Raw genomic sequence first — 23,978 nt, 5'->3', positions numbered from 1 at the left:
TCATCAGCTGAGACTGCAGGCTTCTTCTTCCCTCCACTGGGCCCACTTCCTTCTGTGCCTGGCTTGTGGGGCCTGGGACAGCCATGGAGAGACACAGGGGTAGAAAAGGCCCTGTCCAGAAAACCAATTCCTCTCCTCCCTGATAATGGGCAAGTGGGCCAGAGGCCTGATGGTTCTGTTGGGAGGACTCTAGTCAACTGACTGTGCTTGCTCAGCTTCACAGTTGGGCTGGGGGTCAGCATGAACAGCCTGGAGCAGGACCACCCATCTGAAAGTGGGTAACACCTAGCAGCAGAAAGAGCACTGGACAGTGAGGCAGGGCTCTGAGTTCCAGGCCCTGGTGTTTGCCACTCACCAGCCACATGTCCTTGAGTAAAAAACGTCCCCTCTAGAATCTGTTTTCTTAGCTGTGCAATGAGAACATCTCTGTGTCAATCCTAGAACTCCCAGAGTTAGGGTCACACGAAATAGCAGGTGTGGAAGTGCTGGGAAAACGGCTGCTGGTGGGCTCAGGTGGAGAGGCCGGCAGGGACGTCCCTGGGGTGGCTGGAGGCTCCAAGTCCTGGAAGTGGTCACCTGAAAATCACGGACCTCTCCGTCCTTCAGCCTGGCATTGGACTGGTGTCCAAGACTTGCCACCACCTTTCTTTCCAGCCTTTCTGCAGGCCCACCTTCTCTCCGGAACCACAAATATGCACCAGGCTTCGGTCTTGAGGCGTTTTTTCAGGCGCCTCCCTCTCCCTGGAATGCCAGCTCCTAGGACCCTCCACTTGCAGACATCCAGAAGCCTCCCATTCCCCAAAGGGATGTGCTCCCTGTGTCCACGGCACTTTGGTGAGACCTCTCTTGAGGGCATCGGTGACGTTCCAGTTTCTGTTCAGTTTATACAAACCTTTCATCTCTTTCTAAAGATAGTCGTGGAGAGGGCCACTTAGTCTCCAGCCGCTCATTGGGAGTACGTGTGTAGTCACACCTGTGTGATATCATGAAAGAACATGGATCTTAATGCCCAGTAGATGTGTATTCCCCGTCACGTGATGATTCTGCCATCTGAATCAATTTATTCTATCGTTTCTATTGATGCATTCCTGGCGTGACCTTGAACAAATTAGGGACCTTTCTGGGTGTCAGCACCTTTCCTTGTCAACATGGGTTCATGACGTCTATGCCATAGGGTGTGGCAAGGAGGCTCAGTGATGTGTGCAGCCCTCCCTCGGGGTCCAGTCCCAGCATTTGCTGACTCCATGAACACCATCATGACATTCCAGCTCAGAGAAGCATGCCATGCAGACCTGGCCACAGTGTGGACCCCCTCCAAGCTCCAGTGCTGCATTCATCATCCCTCATCGAGTGGGTCAGATTCTTGAGTCTTTTCTCAAGGGGCGGTGAAAACCTGTGTCAAGGCCTGGACAGGAACAGGTATCTCCTTTCTTTGGTGAGTGTGACCTGACTGCCGCTGTCTGGGGCTGTGCTCAGTGAGGCCCAGCTTGGCTGAAGCCAAGGGACTGAGGACCTGGTCGCTATTTCCAGCAGCCCCACTGGGGGAAAGAAATATTGTTCACAGCCAGAAGGAAATGATCTGAGTATCTGCGTGCATGTGCACACGTGTGCATGGTCACTGGCTTATCACTGTTTAACCTGGTTACCTGGTCACCAGTGTCATTTTGGTGTTGCTACGTTGAGATAATTTTAAGTTCCAGACCAAGGACACGGCTTGAGAAGGTGACGAGGACCTCTGGAGTGTGAGAAAGGGGCCACTCTGTAGAGCTAGATATCCTGGCTTCATTCTGTACCAATTCTGTCACTTAAACTCTTTCAGCCTCAGTGTACTCATGTCTAAAATGTGGAAAATGGAAAGCACTTCTTGTCATTGTCGCAGGGATTAAATAAAGTGGGATAATGTCTGGACGTCTTTTGTAAACTCCAACATGCTAAGAGAGTATTTCTTATGGCTTTCCACTGGGCTTCCTACAATACACTGGTGAGCTTCAGGATTGCCTCTACGCCGGGACGTCAGGTCATTTCTGGGGCACGTGCCCAGGTGATGAGTAGGCATCTAGCCGGCCCGCTGCCAGCTCTGTGCTCCTCAGGGAGCACATGGCCACGGACCACCTCTGTCACCTAAGGAGCTCGTTAACAACGCAGATCATGGACCCTCTGACTTGGAAACCCCAGAAGTATGACCCAGGAACCTAAATCTTTAGCCCGCACCCCAAGTACTGGGTGACTCTGATAAACACTGAAGTGTGAGAATCATGGACCCAGTGTGTCCCTGGGAGCACGTTAATTAGCTGACTCAGTTACTCCACAAACAGGACATAGGCACCTATCTCATGCCAGCGGCTATTTGTGGGGGCAAAGTCTTTGGGAGCAGGGGAGACGCACAGGTGAACACCTCACCCTGATGTCACATACCAAGTCTCTGATTAAGACGTGTGGGGCCAAGCGATGAGGAGACTGCAGGCATTCGGCCCATTTTCCTTCTCTGGGAAGCAGAGCTGGGCATTCACATTATCTTTCGTTGTTCCTCAGAAGCCTGAAAGACGAAGAAGGAAAATGAGGCTCAACGAGGTTCAGGAACTTGCCCAGGGTCCCATGACGTCAGTGGTGTGTTGGTTCAAACCCAGGCTGTCAGGGTGGGGAGGGGAGTCCTCCTCCATACACCTTCCCCACAGGGTCTTGACAAGAGACAGAAGGGCCACAGTCTCTGTGCACTTTCCTGAGGGAAGCTGAGACCTGTATGCCCAGAGTCTCTGGGGTTGCCACCAAGCCACGCCAGCCACCATCCTGTTCCTAAAGAGTTCCTGCCCATTGTATCATTCGGGTCCCTCCTAAGCCGGACCCTGCTGCCTCACGAGACCCAGGGCAGATGGTGTGCAGGCTGACAGATGGCAGCAGCTGGAACTAGGGCTGGAATGCTGAGTATCAGCCACACCAGGGCTCTGCTGAGGCTCGCTGTGGACAGATACATCTGAGCACTCAGGGTCAGGGGCTGATGAAGGCCTCTCCTGGCTGAGGGGTAGCTCAGGGGATGTCACAGTGAGGGTCAGTGCTTCTGCCAGCAGGCCTGAGGATGCTGCTGAAGGTTAGGCTGAAAGGTGAGGGGAAGAGGGCACCATGAACAGAGAGCCCCCTGAGGGCACTTGCTGCCCTGAGTCAGGCCACTGGTCATGCCAGATGGAGAGACTGGGTTTCCTTCCCCTCTCAGCAAAAGGAGCCTACCTGAGCTCCCCCAGCTCAGCCCAGAGAGGGATGAGCATCAGCCCCGGGAGGTTCAGCTGGGACAGGTGGGGTAGGACCTCCATGTCCAGCTCTGGCCAGCCTGGCACCCAGGCTGGGCCAGGTGGCACGAGGTATGAAGGCGCCCAGGAGTACCTCCCCTTTCTCAGAGACTTCTTTGACCCAGCCTGGCTTTGACACACATAGGGGAGCACGGTGGGGATTGCTACAGGAGCCAGTCATCCTGCACGGAAGACTTCAGGGCTAGTTCCCTCAGTGCTCTCAGCGTGCGTGTGTGTGTGTGTGTGTGTGTGTGTGTGTGTGTGTGTGTTGCATCAACGGGGATTTCTGTGGTAGAAGCACCCAGATTCTGGAGAGAGTAGGAGAGGGAAGAACAAGAGGCGAGGAGAAAATTGGGGGTGGGAGAGACAGACGGAGACAACAGCAGTTGGGAGAGAGAGAAGCACAGGGGGGGGGGCGGAGAGGGGAGAGAGAGAGAGAGAGAGAGAGAGAGAGAGAGAGAGAGAGAGAGAGAGGTGGAAGGAGAGCAAAAAGGGAGAGTGAGCAAGCCGAGCAGGGAGAGGGAGCAGAAGGGTGCGGAGCGGAGGCAGAGGGATGGGGTGAGGGCAGGAGGAAGCAGAGGCAGAGCGGGGGCGCAGGAGCCTGCAATCCAGCATCCCAAGGCGCTAAACGCTCCGGATTCAGCGGCGCCCGGGGCGCTTGCCCAGGAGGTGGCGCGGGGCTCCGGGGTGGCCGCGCGCCCTCCAGGAGCCATGGCGGCGGGGGCCGGGGGTCGCCGGGCGGAGGGCGGCGCCGTGGCCGCGCCGCGTTGCCGGCCCTGAGCGCCGGCGGGCGCGCACCATGAACTCTTGGGACGCGGGGCTGGCGGGGCTGCTGGTGGGCACGATGGGCGTCTCGCTGCTGTCCAACGCGCTGGTGCTGCTCTGCCTCCTGCACAGCGCCGACATCCGCCGCCAGGCGCCGGCGCTCTTCACCCTCAACCTCACGTGCGGCAACCTGCTGTGCACCGTGGTCAACATGCCGCTCACGCTGGCCGGCGTCGTGGCGCAGCGACAGCCGGCGGGCGACCGCCTGTGCCGCCTGGCCGCCTTCCTCGACACCTTCCTGGCCACCAACGCCATGCTCAGCATGGCGGCGCTCAGCATCGACCGCTGGGTGGCCGTGGTCTTCCCGCTGAGCTACCGCGCCAAGATGCGCCTCCGGGACGCCGCGCTCATGGTGGCCTACACGTGGCTGCACGCGCTCGCCTTCCCCGCCGCCGCGCTCGCCCTGTCCTGGCTGGGCTTCCACCCGGCCTACGCCTCGTGCACGCTGTGCAGCCGGCGGCCCGACGAGCTCCTGCGCTTCGCCGGCTTCACCGGCGCCTTCCACACGCTCAGCTTCCTGCTCTCCTTCGTCGTGCTCTGCTGCACCTACCTCAAGGTGCTCCAGGTGGCCCGCTTCCACTGCAAGCGCATCGACGTGATCACCATGCAGACGCTCGTGCTGCTCGTGGACATCCACCCCAGGTGAGGGCGCTGGGACCCGCTTCCCGCGACGCGGTGAGGGGAGGGGCGGTCTTTGTGGGGCAGAGGGGGCCCATGTCTCCCCCGCGCTCCAGTGTGCAGCCTTGCACAAGCCCTCCTCCCACCGAGTGTCCATTTCCTCTGGGGAAGAGTGAGGGGGGGGAGGGGCCGCGCTCCTAGTCCTAAGACGGGTGCTTAGAGCATCAGCCACGCAGAGCCACCAAAACTATGGGTGAAACAATATATGTGGTTTTCAAAGCATCAGGGTAGAAATCACAGAGAGTCAGAACTTTGTTGGACTTCTTATACTGATTGTATGTCTGCGGTTTCCACTTGAAACAGCATGGGAAAGCAGTGATCTCTGTTCACTGCTGGAAGCCTTTAAAAGGTTCTCCCCAGGCCCTGGGAGCCGGGCCTAAGAGCTCAGGGAGCTCAAGAGCTCTCCAATGGTACCGTGCTGCTTTTCCAGGTCTGTCATTTCTCTGGGGTCTGTGCTGCCTATCTCCTGATGGTGTGTGCATGTGTACATGTGTGTGCGTGCACATGGGTTTATGTGTGTGTGCATGTGTGCACGCATGCGCGTGTGTGCGTGTGTGTGTGTGTGTGTGTGTGTGTGTGTGTGTCCTGGGGCTTCACCTCTCTCTGTGGGTCCTTAAAGAAGCATCAGAATGCTCTGGGAGGATCGGGGGAGGGCGACGGGGGGCTCTTCCTGGCTTTCCCAGTCAGCACCGTCCTCTGTCTCCTGGACTTTAAGCCCAAAGGCCCCTGCAGAGGGAAAGTGTCACTCCTGAGGTTCCCACCTATCTCCACCTTCATCTGGGGGCTGTTTCTCAGGAAGGCAGCTCCGGGATGGTGGGCTCAGGAACCGCCTGGAATTCCTGCCCTCCCCTGGGGACACACTTAGCTGAGGCGTCCTTGGCTCACCTCGGCTTTCCTTACAAAAAGAGGAAAGTAGGAGGGAAACCGCTGGTGGTGTCTCTGTGGACTCTGGTATTCCGTATGCCATTATCCCAGGGAAGGGCAGGCTCTGTCATCCAGGACCCTGATAAGGGGGCTTTGGCTTCCAGAAGGCACAGATAGTGAAGCAGGCAGAGAACACCGATGCAGGGAGGCCAGGGGCAGGGAGGGAGCTCAGTCCCTAGGGTGAGAATGCCACCGCACCCCACTCACCCAGGGAGAAGCAAGCTTATGTCTGGGAGGGACAGAGCAGAGGTGTCAGTCTGAGCAAGTCTCCTTCCGGAGTTTCTTCTGCCCGTGAGCAATAAAGAGAAAAGCCTTTGAACTTCACTGTGTCTGCACAAGGGCATACATGCCTGTGTTCATTGTCCCCTCCGAATGGCCCTTTCTGAGGATATCCTGATGAGTTATATGAAGATTCATCAGACTCTCCATCACAGAATCACATATGTGTACATGTGAATGACCTACAGCACATGACACCAGGGTGTACGGACCCATGTGTGTGAATGTGTGAGCTTCACACACAATCCCATGCATTCACATATCTGCATATGTTACAGACAGCTCTCGCGTCTGTGCAGGTCACAGGTTGGCCTGCACGCACACTGACACAAAGACGTGGGCTGACTCACTGCATGTGTCCACCTGTGTTCACCATCATTTAAGGAAATATTCTGCAGCCACAGCTGCAGAGCTCGTACCTTTCTTGTCATGCAGGGGTGGGAAGACCTCACCTCCCCACCACTAGGCTGGGACTGCTCGGGAAGCCATAGGCAGTGTTGTTTAACTCCCAGGGTCTGGATGACTTCTATAGTGGGCCCTCTCACCTTGACTAGAACAGCGGACGATGGGTCGAGCCTCGCTAGGAACTAAATAATAAATCAATAATAGGAACTAAATAAGTTCCTATTTAGACCAGTGTACACCCCATCTCTGCTCTCTTCCAAGTTCCAGGGGTGGAGAGGCCATGGTTCCTTTTCAGCTCTTTTAGGATGTAGGGCCCACTCCACTCACCGACTCCAGGCGAGACACAGCAGAGAGAATTCCCAGGGGTCTCAGGAGCAGAGGCAGGTGCTCCACTGGCCTCTGGTCCCCTCTTCTCTCCTCCACTCACTCCCTTCCAGGGGGACCTTGACCTCTTCTGAGCCCAGTATGCTTTGAGGAGCCCTGTAGGGCCGCAGAGTAGTGCCAGTTGCACTGGGGAAAGGAAGGACTTCTGGAACGAGGCTAGCCCTTGGCTAGTTCAGACAGGTCCCACTGGCTGAGGGCTGGCCTGAGATTTTGGAATAGTGGGTGGATGTGACAGTGCTGACCCTGCAGGGAAAACAACCTGCCTTTCTCTGTGGCGCCCGTCCCTGGAGGAAGAGGGTGGGCAGTGGACCACGTAGGGGGGCACCAGCTCCCTGACGACTGATCCTCAGGCTCGTTTCTTGGGGGCTCAAAGTCTTTCTCCCCCCAAGTGAGAAACTACTGAGCTAGCTGGGCCATGGGGCTGCCCCCAGCACCCCCAAGCCGTAGGCACTGAGGCTCCAGGAAGGCCAGCCAACCTCCTGGCTCGGGTTGGCGCTGAGAGTCAGGGGATCTGGGGGTGCCAGTCCCAGACCTGCAGAAGCCAGGGGGCTTCTTTATCTGGACAGCCAAGGTGGAGTCTGCTCACCGAGACTTTTTACTTAACAGCCACCACGCGAGTGGCCTCCAGGGGCTTAATTAAAAGGGACCCATTTTGCATTCCCTGAGGCTCAGGGTGATGGTTAGTCAGGCAGCTCCCTGGTGGTGCCTGCTCTTCCCACAGAGTGTCGAACAAGGTGAGTGGCAAGCTGGGCTCCTTTGCTTTGACACCACCAACAGATCAGGGACCCTCTGTTCTGAATTTAACCTGGGACCCTAAGAGACGTTCCCCACGCCTGCCTTTCTGTGGCAGTGTCTCGAGTTACTCCGTTCATAAAGCAATTTGGAATTCCTGATATTTATTACCCAGCCGGTCCTCCGGCTGCTCAGTCTGCTTGGTTCAGTTCTCCCAAACCACACCTCAGTGCTGGTTATACCAGGTCCTCCATCCTCCCCCTGGTACCACCAGACGCTTAGGCTCTCACTGGACGTGGGACACATGGGGAGCCGGGGTATTGACGTGGCAGTCATCTGCAGGCCACCGCTCACCGGCTGGCACATGTTCATGACTTCTCGGAGTAGGATGGAGCCCACTCATCCTATGATCACAGACTGCTGACCCTGGAGAGTGTCCAGACAAAGACCCATGGAGATAACCTCATTGTTCCCTTGGTTTTATAGGTGAGGACATTGGGAGACTCAAGGAAGTGGGGGACTTATCAAACTTAGCAGATCTAGAATGTGGTCAAGACCCAAGCCCAGGTCTGCCCTGAGATTTAGGGATGGAAAATAGTGCAGACAGAGGCATGCACACACTAGCTATGTAAATATTTAGAAGTTCTACACTTAGTCAGAAACTGTTCGATAAAATGTGTTCTACCCTCCCACCTGACCAACACACGCATGTATAACGTGTTTCAAGGTTGGGTTCACACTTGGCACTCTCAGGCTCCTTGGGGTTCAGACTCAACCATGGTAGGAGCACTGAACCGGCCCTGAGCACACAGACCCCCACTTGTCTGCACCCCTGGCTCTCCCCAGCACTGCCAGGGGCCTCCCTTGCAGAAGTGGACATTGTGGTCTGTGCACCCACGTGTTCCTCACCAACGTCACCCTTCAAGGCTCAAGCTGAGCACACTGGTGGCATAGTGTACCCTCAGGAGGATGGGCCCTACACACGTCTGGAAGCAGGAGCAGGGCATTTGGGCAAGGAACGCCATGTTTCCGATCCTTAGAGGTTGGTCGAGAATGGAGGCTGTGGCCTCTGGGTGGGCACTTCCCCTTAGCCTTGTGCCTCTGTTCCATGAGGAGAGGTGTGGGCCCCTCAATGCCCAGGGCCAGGACACACCCTTCTTGCCAGGTCTCAGGGCAGGACTGCTCACAGGACCATGTCCTAGCCCCAAACTCACGGCTCTTCTCCACCATCGGTCAGCTCACTGCCTCGCCTTTTGTTTCATTCTCCTAAAAGCCAGAAAACAAGTCTGGGTCACTCTGAGCATTCAGAGCTTGGGCTCTGGACCACCTACAGTCATCTGGGCTCATTCAGGACCCAGACCACGGTGTGGAGCGTGGAGGCATCTGGGCTGGCAGGTTTTAGCTGCAATCGCCTCACCTGTGCACTTTCCAGATAGTCCCAGCATTCTGTCCCCTCTGCTTTATTCTTGAAACCTGCTGGGGAACGTCTCTTGGACCCCACAGGTCACAGTGCAGGAGAGTCTGTCTCCCTTTGTCACAAGGAAACTCTGTGTCCTGTTAGAGCCCTGAGGACCCCACACTGGCACACAAGCTCACAGTCTGGCCAGGGGAGATTTGCTCTCTCACCCTCTGCCCTGAGGTTTCCATCTGGGGATCTAAGGACTTCAGCTGCCACCACCTGGCCCAAGCATATCTGGAGAATGCATCTGTGTGTTTAAATGCAGCTTACTCATCCCTCAGCGATCCTATGGGAGGCAGTGGGGTCCGGGGGTCACACCCCAGGTCTTGGAGTCAAGAGACCTGGAATGACTCATGGTCTGTTCTGAACTCTGTGCAACCCTGGGCGGGGCACCATGTGACCTTTCTGGCCCTCAGTGTCTTCATCTGCAAATAAGGAAAATAACAGTCTCAGGGCTGCATGAATGCAATGAGCTCAGTTTTGCAAAGCTATCTATAGTGGGGGGAACTGACAAGCACCAAGTGATTTGATTATGTTGTTCTGGGAGCTAGTGAGCTGCTCTCATACTGTGAAAAGAAAGAGGATTGCACTGCTCCCCTTGGAAACTGGAGACTGCCCTGCCTTTCTCATTCCTGTCACCAACCTTTCCTAACCTGGTAATCAGGGGAGCTCCAGCCGGAGAAGATGGATCCATTCTTTTGCGAGAGTTCAAGGAAACAGCCACGTGGTTCCTGACTAGGAGTAGTAGACTGGGCGTCAGTGACTGTGATACGCCCCTCTGCACCCCACGCTCTGGACGGGCAAACCTCTCTCTTGTCTGAGCCCCAGTTTCCCCCGTCTGTGAGGAGGATGGAGCACAGGGTGAGAGGAGCTCTTGTGCTACACGTGACATAGAGATCTAGTCTGTCCCCGAGCAGAGACATGAGCAGCCCGTGAAGATGCGAACGTCACATACAGCATCATCCCAGATGCCCTCGGTTATTGTAAAGGCTCTGAGAAATGGGTGACATTGTCAGGATCACAGATTGGAGGGCCTGTCCCAGTGCCACCACCAGTTTGGCTTCCCCTCGATGAGTCATTTATCTGAATTTGGGCTCATTTTTTAGGGGATGACTAGAATCTACTCCTCTCATGGGGTGATGGCTGAAGACGCCTGGCTCATGTCCCAGGTCTCCAGCAATTCTATCCCCAATTGCACTGAAAGTTTAGTCAGAAACAGTTTCAAGTGAAAACAGACAGTCCTGTGTTGTGGAGAACATGGCAAACATGCTGTGTCTTAGGGTGACCATTGTCCTGGTTTGCCTGGGACAAGGGCCCCAGGATAAACGACTTTGAGTTCTAGGGTCAAGACAGGTCCCAGCAAACCAAGGCGAATTATCTGAATTATATGTCACCTCACTGTCCCCCAGTTTGGGACATATGCCTCTCTCCACGCCCACCCATACCCTGCACACATCGCTCAGGCCAGAGGACTTTGGTAGAACACTCTGCAGAAACCCAGGTATAAATTGGATGTCAAGAGATTTAAGACCAACTCTTGCTGTGCGAGCCTAGCCAAGGTCACCTTTCTATCCCCCCTCATTGTATTCTTCAGATTTCCTGGGTGAGACGACCCTGGTACGTCCCTACCTATGAACTCCTATCACAGTATCTAAGTATCTAAGATGGCACATAGTAAAGACTCAAGAAGTGTGGGTTTGTATTAATACAGTTATTAGAAATTAATTGATAATATTAGTCATGAGTAATACATTGTCAGCCAACATGAAACCCATTTGTACCAAGCCAAACTCCAGTTCCCAACTCTCTAAATTCCCGGAAAGGCATGAGGCAAGGGAGAAAAATCCTGTAGGAATTTCGGGGGCTTTCAATCCAAACGGTTGTGGAATTGTCCCCGTGATCAGAACTCTGATGAAGAAGAGTTTGGATTAAATATTAAAATCACACGTGGAAGAAAGGGAAGGCTGTCCTGGCATTCACACTGCACACGGACCTGGCTCATGAGTATTCATTATCTCCACTCCTTGCTTTCGTTGAACAGACTGGCCTATTTTTGGAGCCAGGTCACTGCGGCCCAGGCCTGGCTCTGCCAAGTTATCTTCACTTCCTGGGCAGCTTTGGACTCATGTGATTTACTTTCAAAGCAAACAGGAGAAACACGTGCTCTCATGGGGCCCCGTGGGATGGAGCACGGGTTTGCCTTTCCATGCTCCTCAGCTGTAGTCACCAACAGAGTGGCTGTCGCTTGTGCATGTCCCTGTGGCTGCAGGAAACGGGTTGCAAGAACCACTGCTCGTAGCTGGCATGAGATGTCTGTTCCCAAAGGTCCCAGAGCAAAATGGAGTCAGGAACAGGGTGTGGTTAGAAGTGTAGGCAGCAAGCTCCTGATTCCATCCTCAGAGCTGTGTCCCGGATTCTCCAGGGCCTTGGCAGTCCCTTCGCTTTGCTGAGCTTGGTCTCTGAAGGAATCGAGGGACCTCTCTTTCAGTGACCCCATAAGTTGTGTCTGTAGCTTCAGGCAGGGTTGAGGCTTTGGGATGGGAGACACAGGGCTGGAGGAGTGGAGGAAAGGAAGACACTGCACACAGAGGCCAGGCTGCCCAGGGAGAAAAAGACCAGCTCTGAGTCACACAGACACAGGCTCGAATCTTGTCTCCACTTCCCGGCTGAGCAAATCACTGGGACTCATGGAGTTCGTGGTATTCATTGTAAAACAGGGCAGGTAAACACCGGCTGGCAGGTAAAATGCACCACCTGGCAGGATCAATTGTGGTAAGGATAAAAATTAGAGATACCGTTTAGAGGGTGTGGACTCTGGGGCTGGTGCATAGCAGGGGATAAGTGAATGATACGAGCAATAATCATAAGAGTTTATATTATTTGCGTTTGCTTGGGCACTGTGCTAACTACTGGAAATGCTACGTGCGTTGAATGCATTTTATGCATCTGTGTGCTTTATGCATTTAATTCTCAAAACAGCCCTTCGTGGCATTTTATTGTATTATGCCCCACATTGCACAGATGATGGCCCTTGGTGACGTCACACAGCATGCCCAAGGTCACATAGTTACAGCCAAGACTTGACCTCGGTCTCTCTGGCTGTATAGCCAAGTTCCTACACTCAAGGCTACTGCCTGAGCTTATGATAGTAACTGTGACCTGGGCAGGTCGACCCGTGAGTCACTGTCTGCCCCTCTCTCACGTGCAGTGTGCGGGAACGCTGTCTCGAGGAACAAAAGAGACGGCGGCAGCGCGCCACCAAGAAAATCAGCACCTTCATAGGGACCTTCCTCGTGTGCTTTGCACCCTATGTCATCACCAGGTAAGCCTGACCGGCGCGACACTAACATGTGGCGGGTGGGACAGGCATGGGCTTTGGAGAGCAAAGCAGGGCCCATGTGACCTTGAGCAGTCCCCAGCCTCTCTCAGCCACACGTTTCTCTACGTAGTGCATTGCGGGGTGAGAGTGAACTTGACAGTTTTGATGAGAGGGAAGGTGCATGCTTTTTCTCTTTAGCCTTGAATTCTTTTGGATTAAACTCAGAACGAAATGGGTTGTAAAAGACTCTCTCCCACATGATTTCCAAATCACATCATGCTAACCCTTTATCCTGGACCGCACCCCCAGGGGACCCTAAAGGAAAGGAAAGGGGGAAAAAGACGGAGGAAGACAGCCTGCAATGGTCGGCTTCCTGCGGCCCACTGAGTGCGGTATAGCCCAGCCCCTGAGCATTGTCAGCCATCTGCACAAGGCAGGGAGCACGCGCCCTGCCCAGCCAGGTGGGCCGATCTGGCCCACAGTCCCGGGGATCTCCCACTCTCAGTCCAGGAGTCGCGAGCTTGTCACACTCTCTCCCAATCCCCAACCCCACGCCAGCCAAGGTTGCAGTGCTCTGGCCTCAGCACTGTGCATTCCAAAAGCCAACCTGTTCTCGCTACAGAATTTTCTCTGTACGTGTTAGCCAGAAAAAAAAAAGAAAAAATCTAGTGTTCGTTTTACACACTAGAGAGGCAGGAAACCCCACAGCTTTGTCGCTGAGGTGTACGACTCCTGGCCTAGTTAGGGTTAATGAGTGCCAGGAGGCAGCTGCGGGGCAGAGATGGGCTTGGGGAGCTAAGAAGTCCCTTCTGGCGACACATTAGCTGGACCTGACAGAGCTGCAGTTTGCTCACGTTTCCTCTTGGACCCCACAGCGCCCCCAAGGGGTGGGCTGGGTAAGCTGTCTGAGCTGCACTGGCAGATGGGGGAAACTGAGGCTCAGAGGGGAAAGGGGTTGTGTAGGTCATTTGCCTAACAAGGCACAGGGAACCAAGCAGCCTGAGCCCCCGTTGGACGGCCACCGAGGAGTCCTGGAGGCTCTCCTGGATGCAGTGCCAACTCACGATCCTCTGCCCACATCCTATCCATAGACATAAAAGTGAAAGCCACTGAGGCAGCACCAGGCTGACCCTGTGGAATTCAGAGGGGAGAAGTAAGAACAAGCTGGTCTCTTAAAGCAATCCTATACGTCCCCACTCTGTGCCTGAAGCTGTGCCACCCTCCACATCTGGATAATCTCTAAAGAAGAGGATTCTGAGGCTCAGAGAGGGGCCAGCCTTGCCCAGTCCAGTAAGTGACTCAGCCAGGCCTCCAGCCTGGGTCTGCCTGGAGCCACAGCCTGCACACGGACCCCATGCACCGCACCATTCTGCGTCTCCTCTGACAGCACGGAGCTTCCTGCTTTCCTTCCCGAGGGCTGGGGAGGCACTTTGTGCCCACTCAGAATCAGAAAGCTGCAGTTTCTGAGATGACTGAGATCAAGTTGTTGGAGTGTCACTTAAACCCCTCATTGAGCTGTCAGCGCAGAAACTGATACTCCCCACAACGCCACAATGACTGCCTCTATGCAGGCAGCCTGATTTGCAACTTCCTTCCATCTGAGCTTTATAAACGGAGATGCATGTAAGAGCCTGGGTTAACATCGGGACAGCAGTGGGGAACACAGAGCTGGCAAAATCGGGACATTGCAGAAGAGAAGGGGCTTCTGCTGTGACACTGCCACTCCTTTAAGTTGATCCGGATCAAGCTGGCTGGGCAGGGCTCCCTGGTCATTTTCCCCATCCAAGATGCATCATTCTTGGGTCAAGAACCATTCACGTCTTCAAATAGGTTCTCGAGCTTCCTTATTAGTATTCCCTTATGAGAAGATAATCTGGACTCTATAACTGCACTGTCACTTATTGGACACCTGTAATGCACCTAGGAGGTACGCGTACAGCCCTGAGTGCACCTCGTACAGCTCTCTTGCAAGGTAAGTACTAGCATCCTCAGCTTACAGAGGTTCAGAGAGGTGAGACGAGTTGCCCAAGGACACAGGAGTAGCAAACGGCAGAGCCAAGGGTTAGAGGTTGGCATCGGCCCATTGGCAATAATTCTGCCTTGCTAGTGCTACATCTCCAAAGCCTGGGACCAGGCGCTGGAAATACAGAGAAGCCCTCTACAGGTTGAACCACCTTCCTGGGCCTCAGCGTCATGGCATGACCCAGACACAGGCAGGTGTGGAAGAAGTGTGGGTTCGCATGGAGTCCCCTCTGACCTCCCGCCGGGCTGACCTGGACAGCAGCGGGTAGAGACCTGCACCGGGGCCCCTCAGTGCTGGTGGCTGGAGCCATCGGCAGACTGGGTTGATACGGTGCTGACCGTGCAGCAAATACCCCCCAGAAAGAGTTTCGCCAACTGTGCCAGCCAGTCAGAGAACCGCCTGCACCTGCATGTTGGGGCCCAGCGGAAAACTTTCAGAAACCGCCACTTTTGTTCTTAATAAGAGACACTACGTCTAGTTACACACCCTGGCTCCCATGTCCTCAAAGCCTTGGGTCCCGTGTGACTCTTTCCAGAATAGTTGATCAGGGTCTGAAAATCCGCAACAGATTCTCATCCAAAAGCACTAATTAAACATTTTCTGAATTAACATTACCTTGCCTAGAAACACTTATAAGGTTATTATCTCCATAGCAGCGGATGCTTACGAATAATTCTGCTTCTCCCAAGTCATCGGAGTGGGCTTTGAGGACTGCGGACCTGACAGCACCATCACGGTGCCTTTTCCAAGTCACAGAATTCTGCAGATGGCAGACGGGTTTAGTATGCAGGGGGCTGGCCAGTGTTCATATTCTATTAATAAAATGCCTTTTCCATCCTAATGTCTCATGAAAATTTGAAGTGTCAGCTTATTACTTACAGGTCTTCAAACACACAGACCCAATTCTCCAGAAGTCTTAGAAGACATCAGGCTGGCTTCCCAAACAATGTTCTGTGACCCATGTTGCATTTGGTGCACAGCGTGTGTGTGTGTGTGTGTGTGTGTGTGTGTGTGTGTGAGAGAGAGAGAGAGACAGAGACAGAGACAGAGACAGAGACAGAGAGACAGGGAGGTGAGAGAAGATGGAGGCATGGGAGGTGTAAAGAGAAGGTGCCAATTTACCATTTTAAATCTAACAGTTGAAAGTAAAGGCTGACTGGAGCAGAGTCGTGGAGCTCGGAGGGGCTGCCTGGCCTCAGGATGTCACATAGTGACTGGCACCACAGTCCAGGGTTCAAATCTCGATTCTTCCACGTCCAGGCCTTGTGGCCTTGGCTCGTCGCTTTGCCTTGGTTCTGCCTCTGTACAGTAGGGAGAACAGAACCAGGGGGCTTGGGACAATGTCTGTGAAGCAGTTATCAAAGCTCTGGGCCCCCGGGGGCCCACAGGAGGGGCTGGGTGGAGGGCTGCTGGTGTGACTGTTCCTGTTCTCACCCCACGACTTAGTTTCCTTGAGATTCTCACTGTCCAGCAGAATTGAAACACTGATCTTTCCAGGGGTTCAGAGAATGCCTCAGAGTTCTGGCAAGTACACCGCAATCTTCCTTTAGGGACCAGGACAGCGGCTTGCTGGGTGGGGGTGAGAGGTCCTTGTGGGTGAGGGGGTGGGAGGGTGGCCTTCCTGGCCTCATCAGCCCTCTGCAGTGACAACCATCACAGAGACCTGCCAGTGATTCAGCTCAGAGGGCTTCCTGCTGAGAGAGAGGAGTGGCTCCGGGAGGGGTCCTGCCCACAACAAATACAGAGCTCAGGGGTACAGAGGTAGGGCCAGGGGAAAAGGACTTGGGGGGAGGGTTGGCGGGTATCTGCTCTGTGTCACCCCTGAGTCAGAATAATACACATCTCTGTGTTCTGCTTCTGATTTGCTAACGGGCCCACACCCTGCAGCATTTCACCTTCTCCCTTCCCTGGGCACTGCCCAGACTGCCTAGACGCCCCCGGGCACCTATAGCAGGGTGTCTCTGAACCGCCTGTATCGTAATCACGTAAAATGCTTCAAAAAGCAGACTCCTGACCTGCTCTCTCTCCTCCTCTCCCCTCCACCTGACTTCTGACCTAGTGTGGGCTCTCACCCCAGGGGATTTGCATGGGAGAACTGTGTCAGGCATTTTAGGGCTGACGTGTGTGCATTTTGAGTAGAGGAGCATAACCATTTCCCCCTGACCAGAGCCTAATGGCAGAGGGTTTTCTAGTTCATGCCACAGGCAGTACATGGAAAGTCACCTTGGTGCTTAATGGCAGGGCCGGTGGGGAGGGGGGACAGGGAGGGAAAGGAGGGTGCAATGTTCTACACCAGGGCGGCTAATGCCTCTGCCAAGCCCTGGGTCTGCATCGGTGCACAGCGGGCTCCAGGAATGGGGTGGGTACTTGGCGCCATTTTGATATTATGGCTAGGGTCCCCAAATCTGCCTAACAACCCCCTATCTCCCATGGGGCTCCTCACTCGGGATGCACTCCTTTCCAAAGCCTTAACTAGTGGCTTACACAGTAGAAATGGATTGTCTCAGTTCTAGAGGCTAGCCGTTCAAGATCAAGCTGTCGGCAGGGTGGGTTCCTTCCGAGGGAGAATGTGTCCCAGGCCTCTCTCCCAGTTTCTGCTGGGTTCTGGCAATCTTTAGCGTTCCTTGGCTTGCAGAAGCATCACCCCATCTCTGCCTTTATGTTCACATGGTGTTCTCTCTGTGAGCACCTGGGTCCAAATGTCACCCTTTGATGAGGACACCAGTCCTATTGGAGTAGGGCCCACCCCAAAGACCTCATCTTAACTAATTCCATTTGCAAGGACCCTATTTCCAAGTAAGGTCACGTTCTGAGGTCCTGGGCGTTAGGACTTGAACATACGAATTTGGGGGAGACACAAGTCAATCCACAACAGGGAGCTATGACAAAAGGAAACTAAGTCCCACTTTATTAACACCTGAACCTAATAAGCCCTAAACTGAGGGCTCTTCGGTTAGAGCTGGGGGTGGGGGCAAGAGGGGAGCTCAATAAACCAGCAAGTGCAGTAAAAGAGAGAGGGACAGAGCATGGCAGGCACCTTTTAGCACATGGGGACCCTGCCCATGAGGAAAACATAACTGATCAGAATAAGAGTCCTTCTTTCCTAGTGGGAACGTGGGCTGGAGTGTAACCTCTTTAAAAGGTTATCTGGAGGGGAGCACATGGTCATCCAAACGCTGGCTCAGATGTGGAATTACACAGAAGCAGATGTGGCAATATGGAAATCCTCACCCCTTCTCAGCTCCCTTGAACAAATAGGGACTTGGAACACTCAGAGCTAGGAGGGAGCAAAGTCAATCAGAGCAGGCCCAAGGCAGGGAGCTGGGGTGGGGGTCCATATGCGCAGGAAAAGCAGAAAGCAGGTCAGCCAGCCACATGTGAGCACGGCAGGGGCACCCCAGCTTCAGCCTGGCTCAGCGACCACACAAGCACAGGGACCAGGCCTGTATTGACTGAAAGCATCTCTTTGCCTGGAGGTCCTGACAAAGACCAGACATTGGCTTTTCAAAGCAGAGGTCGCCATGTGCACTGTGGGCAGGGCCAAGTGACAAAAGTTCTCGGTAGCACATTACAACTTTATGGAAAAGTTATTGTTTGGCTCAAAGGGACCCCAGAGCTCATCTTGTCCAATGTGATTGCTGAGGTTTGAAGCTAGTGTGGCCTCGGACTTGGGTCCAGTTAGATGGAACTGGGTTTCCCATGTAGGAGAGACTGGCTTGCTGCTCAACTCTCTGAGCCTCGATTTCCTCATTTGTAAAATGGGAATGATACTGATTCTACAAAGTAATTGTAAGGTTAGAGATGATGCACATCAAGTATTTGGCCCTAAGGAGACACTCAACTGGGAACTATAATTACTGAGCCAGGCGAATTCAGACTTTACATAAAATCACTGAGAAGCAAATGCGATCAATTTTACCTCTTAATTATCTAAGCAGCAAAATTTTAAATTGCTCTAAATAATTTTATTCTGTGAAGTCTGCAAAACCTACAAATAATAATTTTGACCTTGCTGGATAGTTAGCTATTTGGCTCTTTTAATACATCCTCTTGGGAGAGCCAAAATGCTAAGAATGAATTAACAATACATAGAAGACTAGACATTTTGGAAATGCAATTTGGCATCACATAGCAACAATGTGTTGGCATTCAGCTATTTCATCACTATTATTAGGTGTGAATTCTAAATTCAGGATTTTTGTCTTCTTAAATTCATCACTTCCCAAAATAGAGTTCTTGAAAGTACAGATTCCCAAATGCTAACAGCTCCATTTCCCCATTCGGGCTTCTAAGGACAAGAATGGAAATGTGACCACATTCCCCCACAGGGTCAGAGGGCAAGGGCAGACAGTGGTGCCGGGAATAAGAAGCCAAACAAAGGGCCCCCAGAATGGATTCACTAAGGATCTATTCACAAAGGGGCATTGCAATGGAGAATCACAGCCCACCCGCTTCCCTCTCCTTCTCTGCATGGACTCATCCTCACAATCTCAGTCCCAAGAAGGCTTCAGGAAAACCACTACAGTTGGCCATACAGAGTTCTAGCCCAAGCTCAGTCCTTTCTGTACCTGGGTCCTCACCTGGGCATCCCACCAAGCTGAAAGCCACAGCTGCCTTCCATCTTGCAGACCTGCCCCCGTCCCCTGTATCGTCTCCCCACCCCCCATGTAGAATGCAGGTGCCAGATCCCAGATGCCAGACCGTCCTCTACCACTGACTTGCTGTGTGATGCTGAGCAACCCCTTTCCCTTTCTGAGCCTCAATTTCCTCATTTGACAGCGGGTAGGAAGAGGATGATTTGTGATCTCCCTGCTCTCTCCCTGCTCTGTGGCCTTTTCTACCTTAATTAATGTTCAAATATGCTGGTCACACTTGAGAGAGAAGAATAAGTAGCATGATTTGGGGGAAGTCCATTAACACAGAGGGAAGCTTTACTACCTCACAGCCTGGCATTAGCACCACTGAGTGGGGTTGATGGATGGGTCCCAGAAGGACCCTCAGAACTGTACCTCTCTGACACATGAGTTGTATCTTCCCTAATTCCCCCCAAAGAATGAGGATCACATTAGGGTACCCTGACTGCCACTATTGCTTGGGGACACCAGAATCCCAACCCTGGGAAGAGGCCTTCCTGCCCAGCAAATTCTTTCCTTACATAAGACATACTTTGAGATTTGTAGGATGTTTGCAAAATTATTCTCAGCCCTTCTTCCGAAACAACCTCCTTTGGCAGGCAGAGCTAGGATTTGAAGCAAAGAATCAGTCTTTTCTACTTGCAATAATCGCAGATGATCTCATTCACCTCCTCATTTTTCAGATGAAACATGCAGGCCCGAGGAAGGGAAATGACTAGCCCAGGGTCACACAGCAGGTCAGCAGCAGAGTTGGAGTAGTGGCCAGGATTAGCCTATTTGTTAGATGAGCTTGGGTTCCAGAGTCAGACAGCCCTGGGTTCAAATCCTGCCTTGACAATTTACTGGTCGTGTGACCTTGGGCAAATTACTTAACCTCCTTGGACATCTATTTCCTCACATGTAAAATGGAGATTGTCATATCTTCCAAGGTTCCATGCAATCACACGTGTAAAGTGCGTAGTTAGCACAGTTAACTAGAATGAAATAAGTGCCTGGTGAATGTCTCCTGCCGTTATTGTTGTAAGTTGCTGTTGTTGTTGTTGTTACTGGAGGAGGCAGTCTCGGAGAACAGAGGCTTGGCCAGGAAGCTGGGCTCAGGGACTGACTGGAGCTCTGGTCCTTGGATGTCCCGAGGCAGTGCCAGCTGTGCTCTCAGTAACGGCCTTCCCCGTCTCCCCACAGGCTGCTGGAGCTGTCCTCCACGGTACCCATCAGCTCGCACTGGGGGGTGCTGTCCAAGTGCCTGGCCTACAGCAAGGCTGCGTCCGACCCCTTCGTGTACTCCTTACTGCGACACCAGTACCGCAAAAGCTGCAGAGAGATTCTGAACAGGATCCTCAATCGGCGTTCCTTCCACCCCTCGGGCCTCACAGGTGACTCCCACAGCCAGAACATTCTGCCAGTCTCGGAGTGAAGGACGCCACTCCTACTGGACAGTTTGGAGTGAGACAGCTGGTGAGAAGGCAGGGAGGGCGTGGGGCTCCTGGGCGGACACCACCAGCCGCCACCTACCTGGCAAGCCCCGTGATTCCGGTTCCCTGGCGTATAGGGGCTCTGAAGGCTGCTTCCTGGTTCCTCAAGGGCAGCTTCAGGGATGTTGAACTGTTCCTGTTTATCACCAAAGGATGACTGTGGAATGTGCACTGGCTCTTCTTTCTGAGAAGCTCCTTTGAGCTCCTAGACTCACCAGAGGCTCCCCGAGATGAGTCTCGGTCCAGTCTTCATGAAGGACACACAGTGCTGGTGGCAGGTGGGGAAGCATGGCGTCCACCTGCTTCCTAACCACTGGATATTGGGCTCCATGCTGAAGAAAACCGGTGGTCTCCATGGGACATCAGTCATGCTGAAAGTGAGGTTGGCAGTGGCCGTTGGGCCCCACATCTAACATGGCGGCTCTTTCCTACAGGGTAGTGGTGGCTGCTTTAACCCAAATATTATTCAGCTGGTACTAACTAAATTGTGCTCAGCTAGGACTCTTGGGTCCTGTGCCCAAGGGGAAAATGCGTAACAACCAGTGGCTAGCCGATTGTTGCCGACCAGTTGTCTTAGAAATGCTCATACTGGATTCCACTTTTGTCCCTCCTTTCCCCCCAAAAGCTAACATTTGTGTGTGTAGACACTCTTAGCATGAAAATGGTTTAAATAGGCAGGTAATACATGTAATAATGTTCTTTAAAGTCTGACCTTGAAGTCACCTTCTTCTGATTTACATGCCATTAGCGTTGGAGCCAAGGAGAGGCAGGAGGAAAGTGGTTGGCTGGTCCCCCTCCCCAATTTGTGACCTGAATTTGCAGGAAGCATTTTACTTTGTCTCACACATCTTGTCTGGCATGTCCTTTGAGATGGACAGACAAGAACTGACCGGATCAGGGTTTTAGCCTTGATTTTTAAAGCACAGGCTTTCATTATCCCGGTGTCTCAATACCTTCATTCCTGGAAGTCTATCAACAGAAAGCGGAGGCTGCCAGAGGTGACTGAGAAAGTGCCCTGTGCTAATGATGAGAGAGTGAAGTTTTTATTGAAAACCATAAGTATAATACATATGCCAATCCATTAGCAGTTCTCATCTTGATTTAATAAAAACCAAGGTGAACGGACCATGCTTTCTGCTCATCCCGTTTGTGTTCACCATTTCAAATTAATGTACGAATGCGAAGAGCAGTTATTTCTCAGTCCTCTAAGTGATTCCTCCAGACTGAAAAGGATGGGGAGACAGCTCCACACATCCTAACTTTGCAGGTGTAACCGGGAGCACAGGGTCCACCAGAGTGAACTGGGAAGAGCCTGTTGGTTTCACTGCCAGGTGGCCCCAGTATTGAAAGAAAAGGAAATGTTGTGCATGTCTATTTGGAAAGATGTCATGTCAACCTTAGATCCTCATTTAGAAAACAAATAACTGAGCTGGGCCTACTCTTGTCTAGTTTCAAGGTTTCCATGGAGACTGGAAAAAAGACAGATGTAGCTTCCCAGGCCTCTACACCTTCTGTTTGCAGTTGGGGGTGTGCTTGCACCTGCTTGGAAGAGCCAGTGGGGCACGACCATCCCAATTCCGTCTTTACGAATGTGACGTGGGTAGCTTGAAATTAGCCATGATGGGACTATTTATAGCAAGAAAATCAGCAAATGCTACACACCGGGTCTTTTCTGCACTGAGAGCTGGTTGTTAGACAGCTACCAGTGCACCCCCGCCCAGACCTGACTTTGTGTGTTACTGAAACAAATTCCTATGAGTCAGAGCATGTTGCTGCTCAAGTTGGAATCACAGCAGACATTCATTTGGGTGGTGATTTCCTAGTGACAAGCAGCTGTCTGTCCACCTTCCATTGTCCCAGCACCAAAAGTACCAATGAGATTGAAAACAAGCATGGGACTAAGAAAGTACATACAAATACTCTCAGAATTTGGCAAAGAGGCGTTGTGACTCAGTGGATGAGGTCAGCACACAGTCAAGTTGAAGCAGTAAAATATGTTACCATCAGAGGCAGATTGTGTCAAATCCTCCTCCCGCTCACTCTGTATAGACAGCAGATAATCCTGAAGCAACCAGGTATCTTTACCTCTTCTTTAGCTAAGAAACAAAATCTGTCGCTTAGAACGCCACGTATCTTGAAAAGATGCTTTCATAATTTTCACTAGCCCCCTAGGACTGCTAAAAACCCAAGATTGCCAGTTGTATTGGCCTCAGGTAGACAAACCCCCAGATAAATCCGTTGATTGAGGGTTTTCATTATTATTTAGACCCAGGTATTAAAATCCAAGGAGAAGAGAGAAGAGAATCATGGAGTTGGCAACCAGCATCTACCAACTTGGCCAGAATGAACTTGAGATGCAGGTTTATATTCATCTATAGACAGTCTATACAATTTGCCCCTGCTTCATTATTCCCAGCTGAATTATCTACCTCATTTGGTTATTTAAGGTATCAAACATCACATGGTTCTCTCAGGTGAAGCACTTAGAGACATCGGGGCCAGTAGCTATGTCACCCGGCGTGGGTTTATCTCCTTGACTTCAGTGTAGTGCATGGTTTGAGGTAGAAAGCCCAAATGCTGGTGGACAGCTGGATGAGGTGAAAACACTTTAAGAAGCTTGAAAATAAAGCCTGGACTGGAGAGGCTATCAAATTCCTGAACCCACAGAGAGCGCACAGTTCCCAGCCCTACATGGCCAGAATTTGTAGGTTTATACCCAGCTCACGATGTCTTTCTCCGTCTCTCTGCGACTATGCTAGCTTTTCTTTATGCTTCTTCTTGAAGGACGGGATTTCAGAGCCATGAGACTTACTTACTAAGGGACTGTCAACTCGGATGAGAGTCGTGGCATTTGGGATTTGCGTGTGTCATGGTCAGCTGACCTCCCAAAGATGGTTCACTAAGAGCCTGCCTGTTTTTACTTAGCAATCGGCTGAGGGGAGGAGAGGACATTGACTTGAGTCATCTCATACCAACGGTATATTCCTTCTAGCACTCAGCTCAGCCTTCTGTCACCACGAGCAATAAACTTCTCATGTCTGTGAAATTCGTTTTCTTTTCCATGGTGCCTTTCTTTCTGAGAGAAGCTGGAAAGAACAGGCCATGCCCCATGTCTTGGTTGTACTGCTTTTGCGTACTTGTGGGCAGGTGGACGGTGCTTACTCGTGGCTATGGTGTGAGCCTTGGAGGCACTGCAGGCTGTGAAGTTTCAGAATTTAATCCAAATGCAGCATAAACTAATTTGCCTGTGATTCTCATGAGACTATTGTGTCGGGTACCAGAAAGTCCTTGCATTCGCTCATATCCTTTAGACCGTGAGTGCCATGGGGAAGAGAGAGGTCCTAGATATCTTTGGGGCTCCCACTACCTTTCTGGAAGGTTTAAAGCCTCTGGAAGGGATGCTTTAAACTTGAACTTTACTATCTAAAGAATCATCAAGGGAGGTTGTTTACAATGCAGTTTCCTGTGCCCCCTCCTCAGCGGTCAGTGTAAGGAGGTTTAGGCAGGGCCTGGGACTCTGCATTTTCAAACATCAGTGCCCGGGTGACTGTTGTAAGTGGTCT

General features: G+C 52.5%; 1 protein-coding gene across 1 annotated transcript; it reads left to right on the top strand.

Moving 5' to 3' along the window:
* Nucleotides 1-3,792: 3,792 nt before the first annotated feature.
* GPR26 (G protein-coupled receptor 26) lies at nucleotides 3,793-23,466 on the top strand. The gene is made up of 3 exons (XM_081075411.1): nucleotides 3,793-4,748; nucleotides 12,176-12,289; nucleotides 20,126-23,466. The coding sequence occupies exons 1-3, from the start codon at nucleotides 4,081-4,083 to the stop codon at nucleotides 20,355-20,357; spliced, it is 1,014 nt and encodes a 337-aa protein (XP_080931537.1). The 5' UTR covers nucleotides 3,793-4,080; the 3' UTR covers nucleotides 20,358-23,466.
* The last annotated feature ends 512 nt before the right edge of the window (nucleotides 23,467-23,978 follow it).

This window comes from Rhinolophus hipposideros, assembly GCF_964194185.1.
Source record: "Rhinolophus hipposideros genome assembly, chromosome: 15".
Taxonomy (NCBI): domain Eukaryota; kingdom Metazoa; phylum Chordata; class Mammalia; order Chiroptera; family Rhinolophidae; genus Rhinolophus; species Rhinolophus hipposideros.
This window is presented reverse-complemented; position numbering and strand designations above follow the sequence as displayed.

What these genes read in the sequence shown, in the direction of transcription:
- GPR26 (XM_081075411.1), top strand. Translation starts at nt 4,081, where the DNA reads ATGAACTCTTGGGACGCGGGGCTGGCGGGGCTGCTGGTGGGCACGATG. An exon ending in CTCGTGGACATCCACCCCAG is followed by an intron (nt 4,749 to 12,175) that starts GTGAGGGCGCTG and finishes TCTCACGTGCAG; the next exon opens with TGTGCGGGAACGCTGTCTCG. An exon ending in GCACCCTATGTCATCACCAG is followed by an intron (nt 12,290 to 20,125) that starts GTAAGCCTGACC and finishes GTCTCCCCACAG; the next exon opens with GCTGCTGGAGCTGTCCTCCA.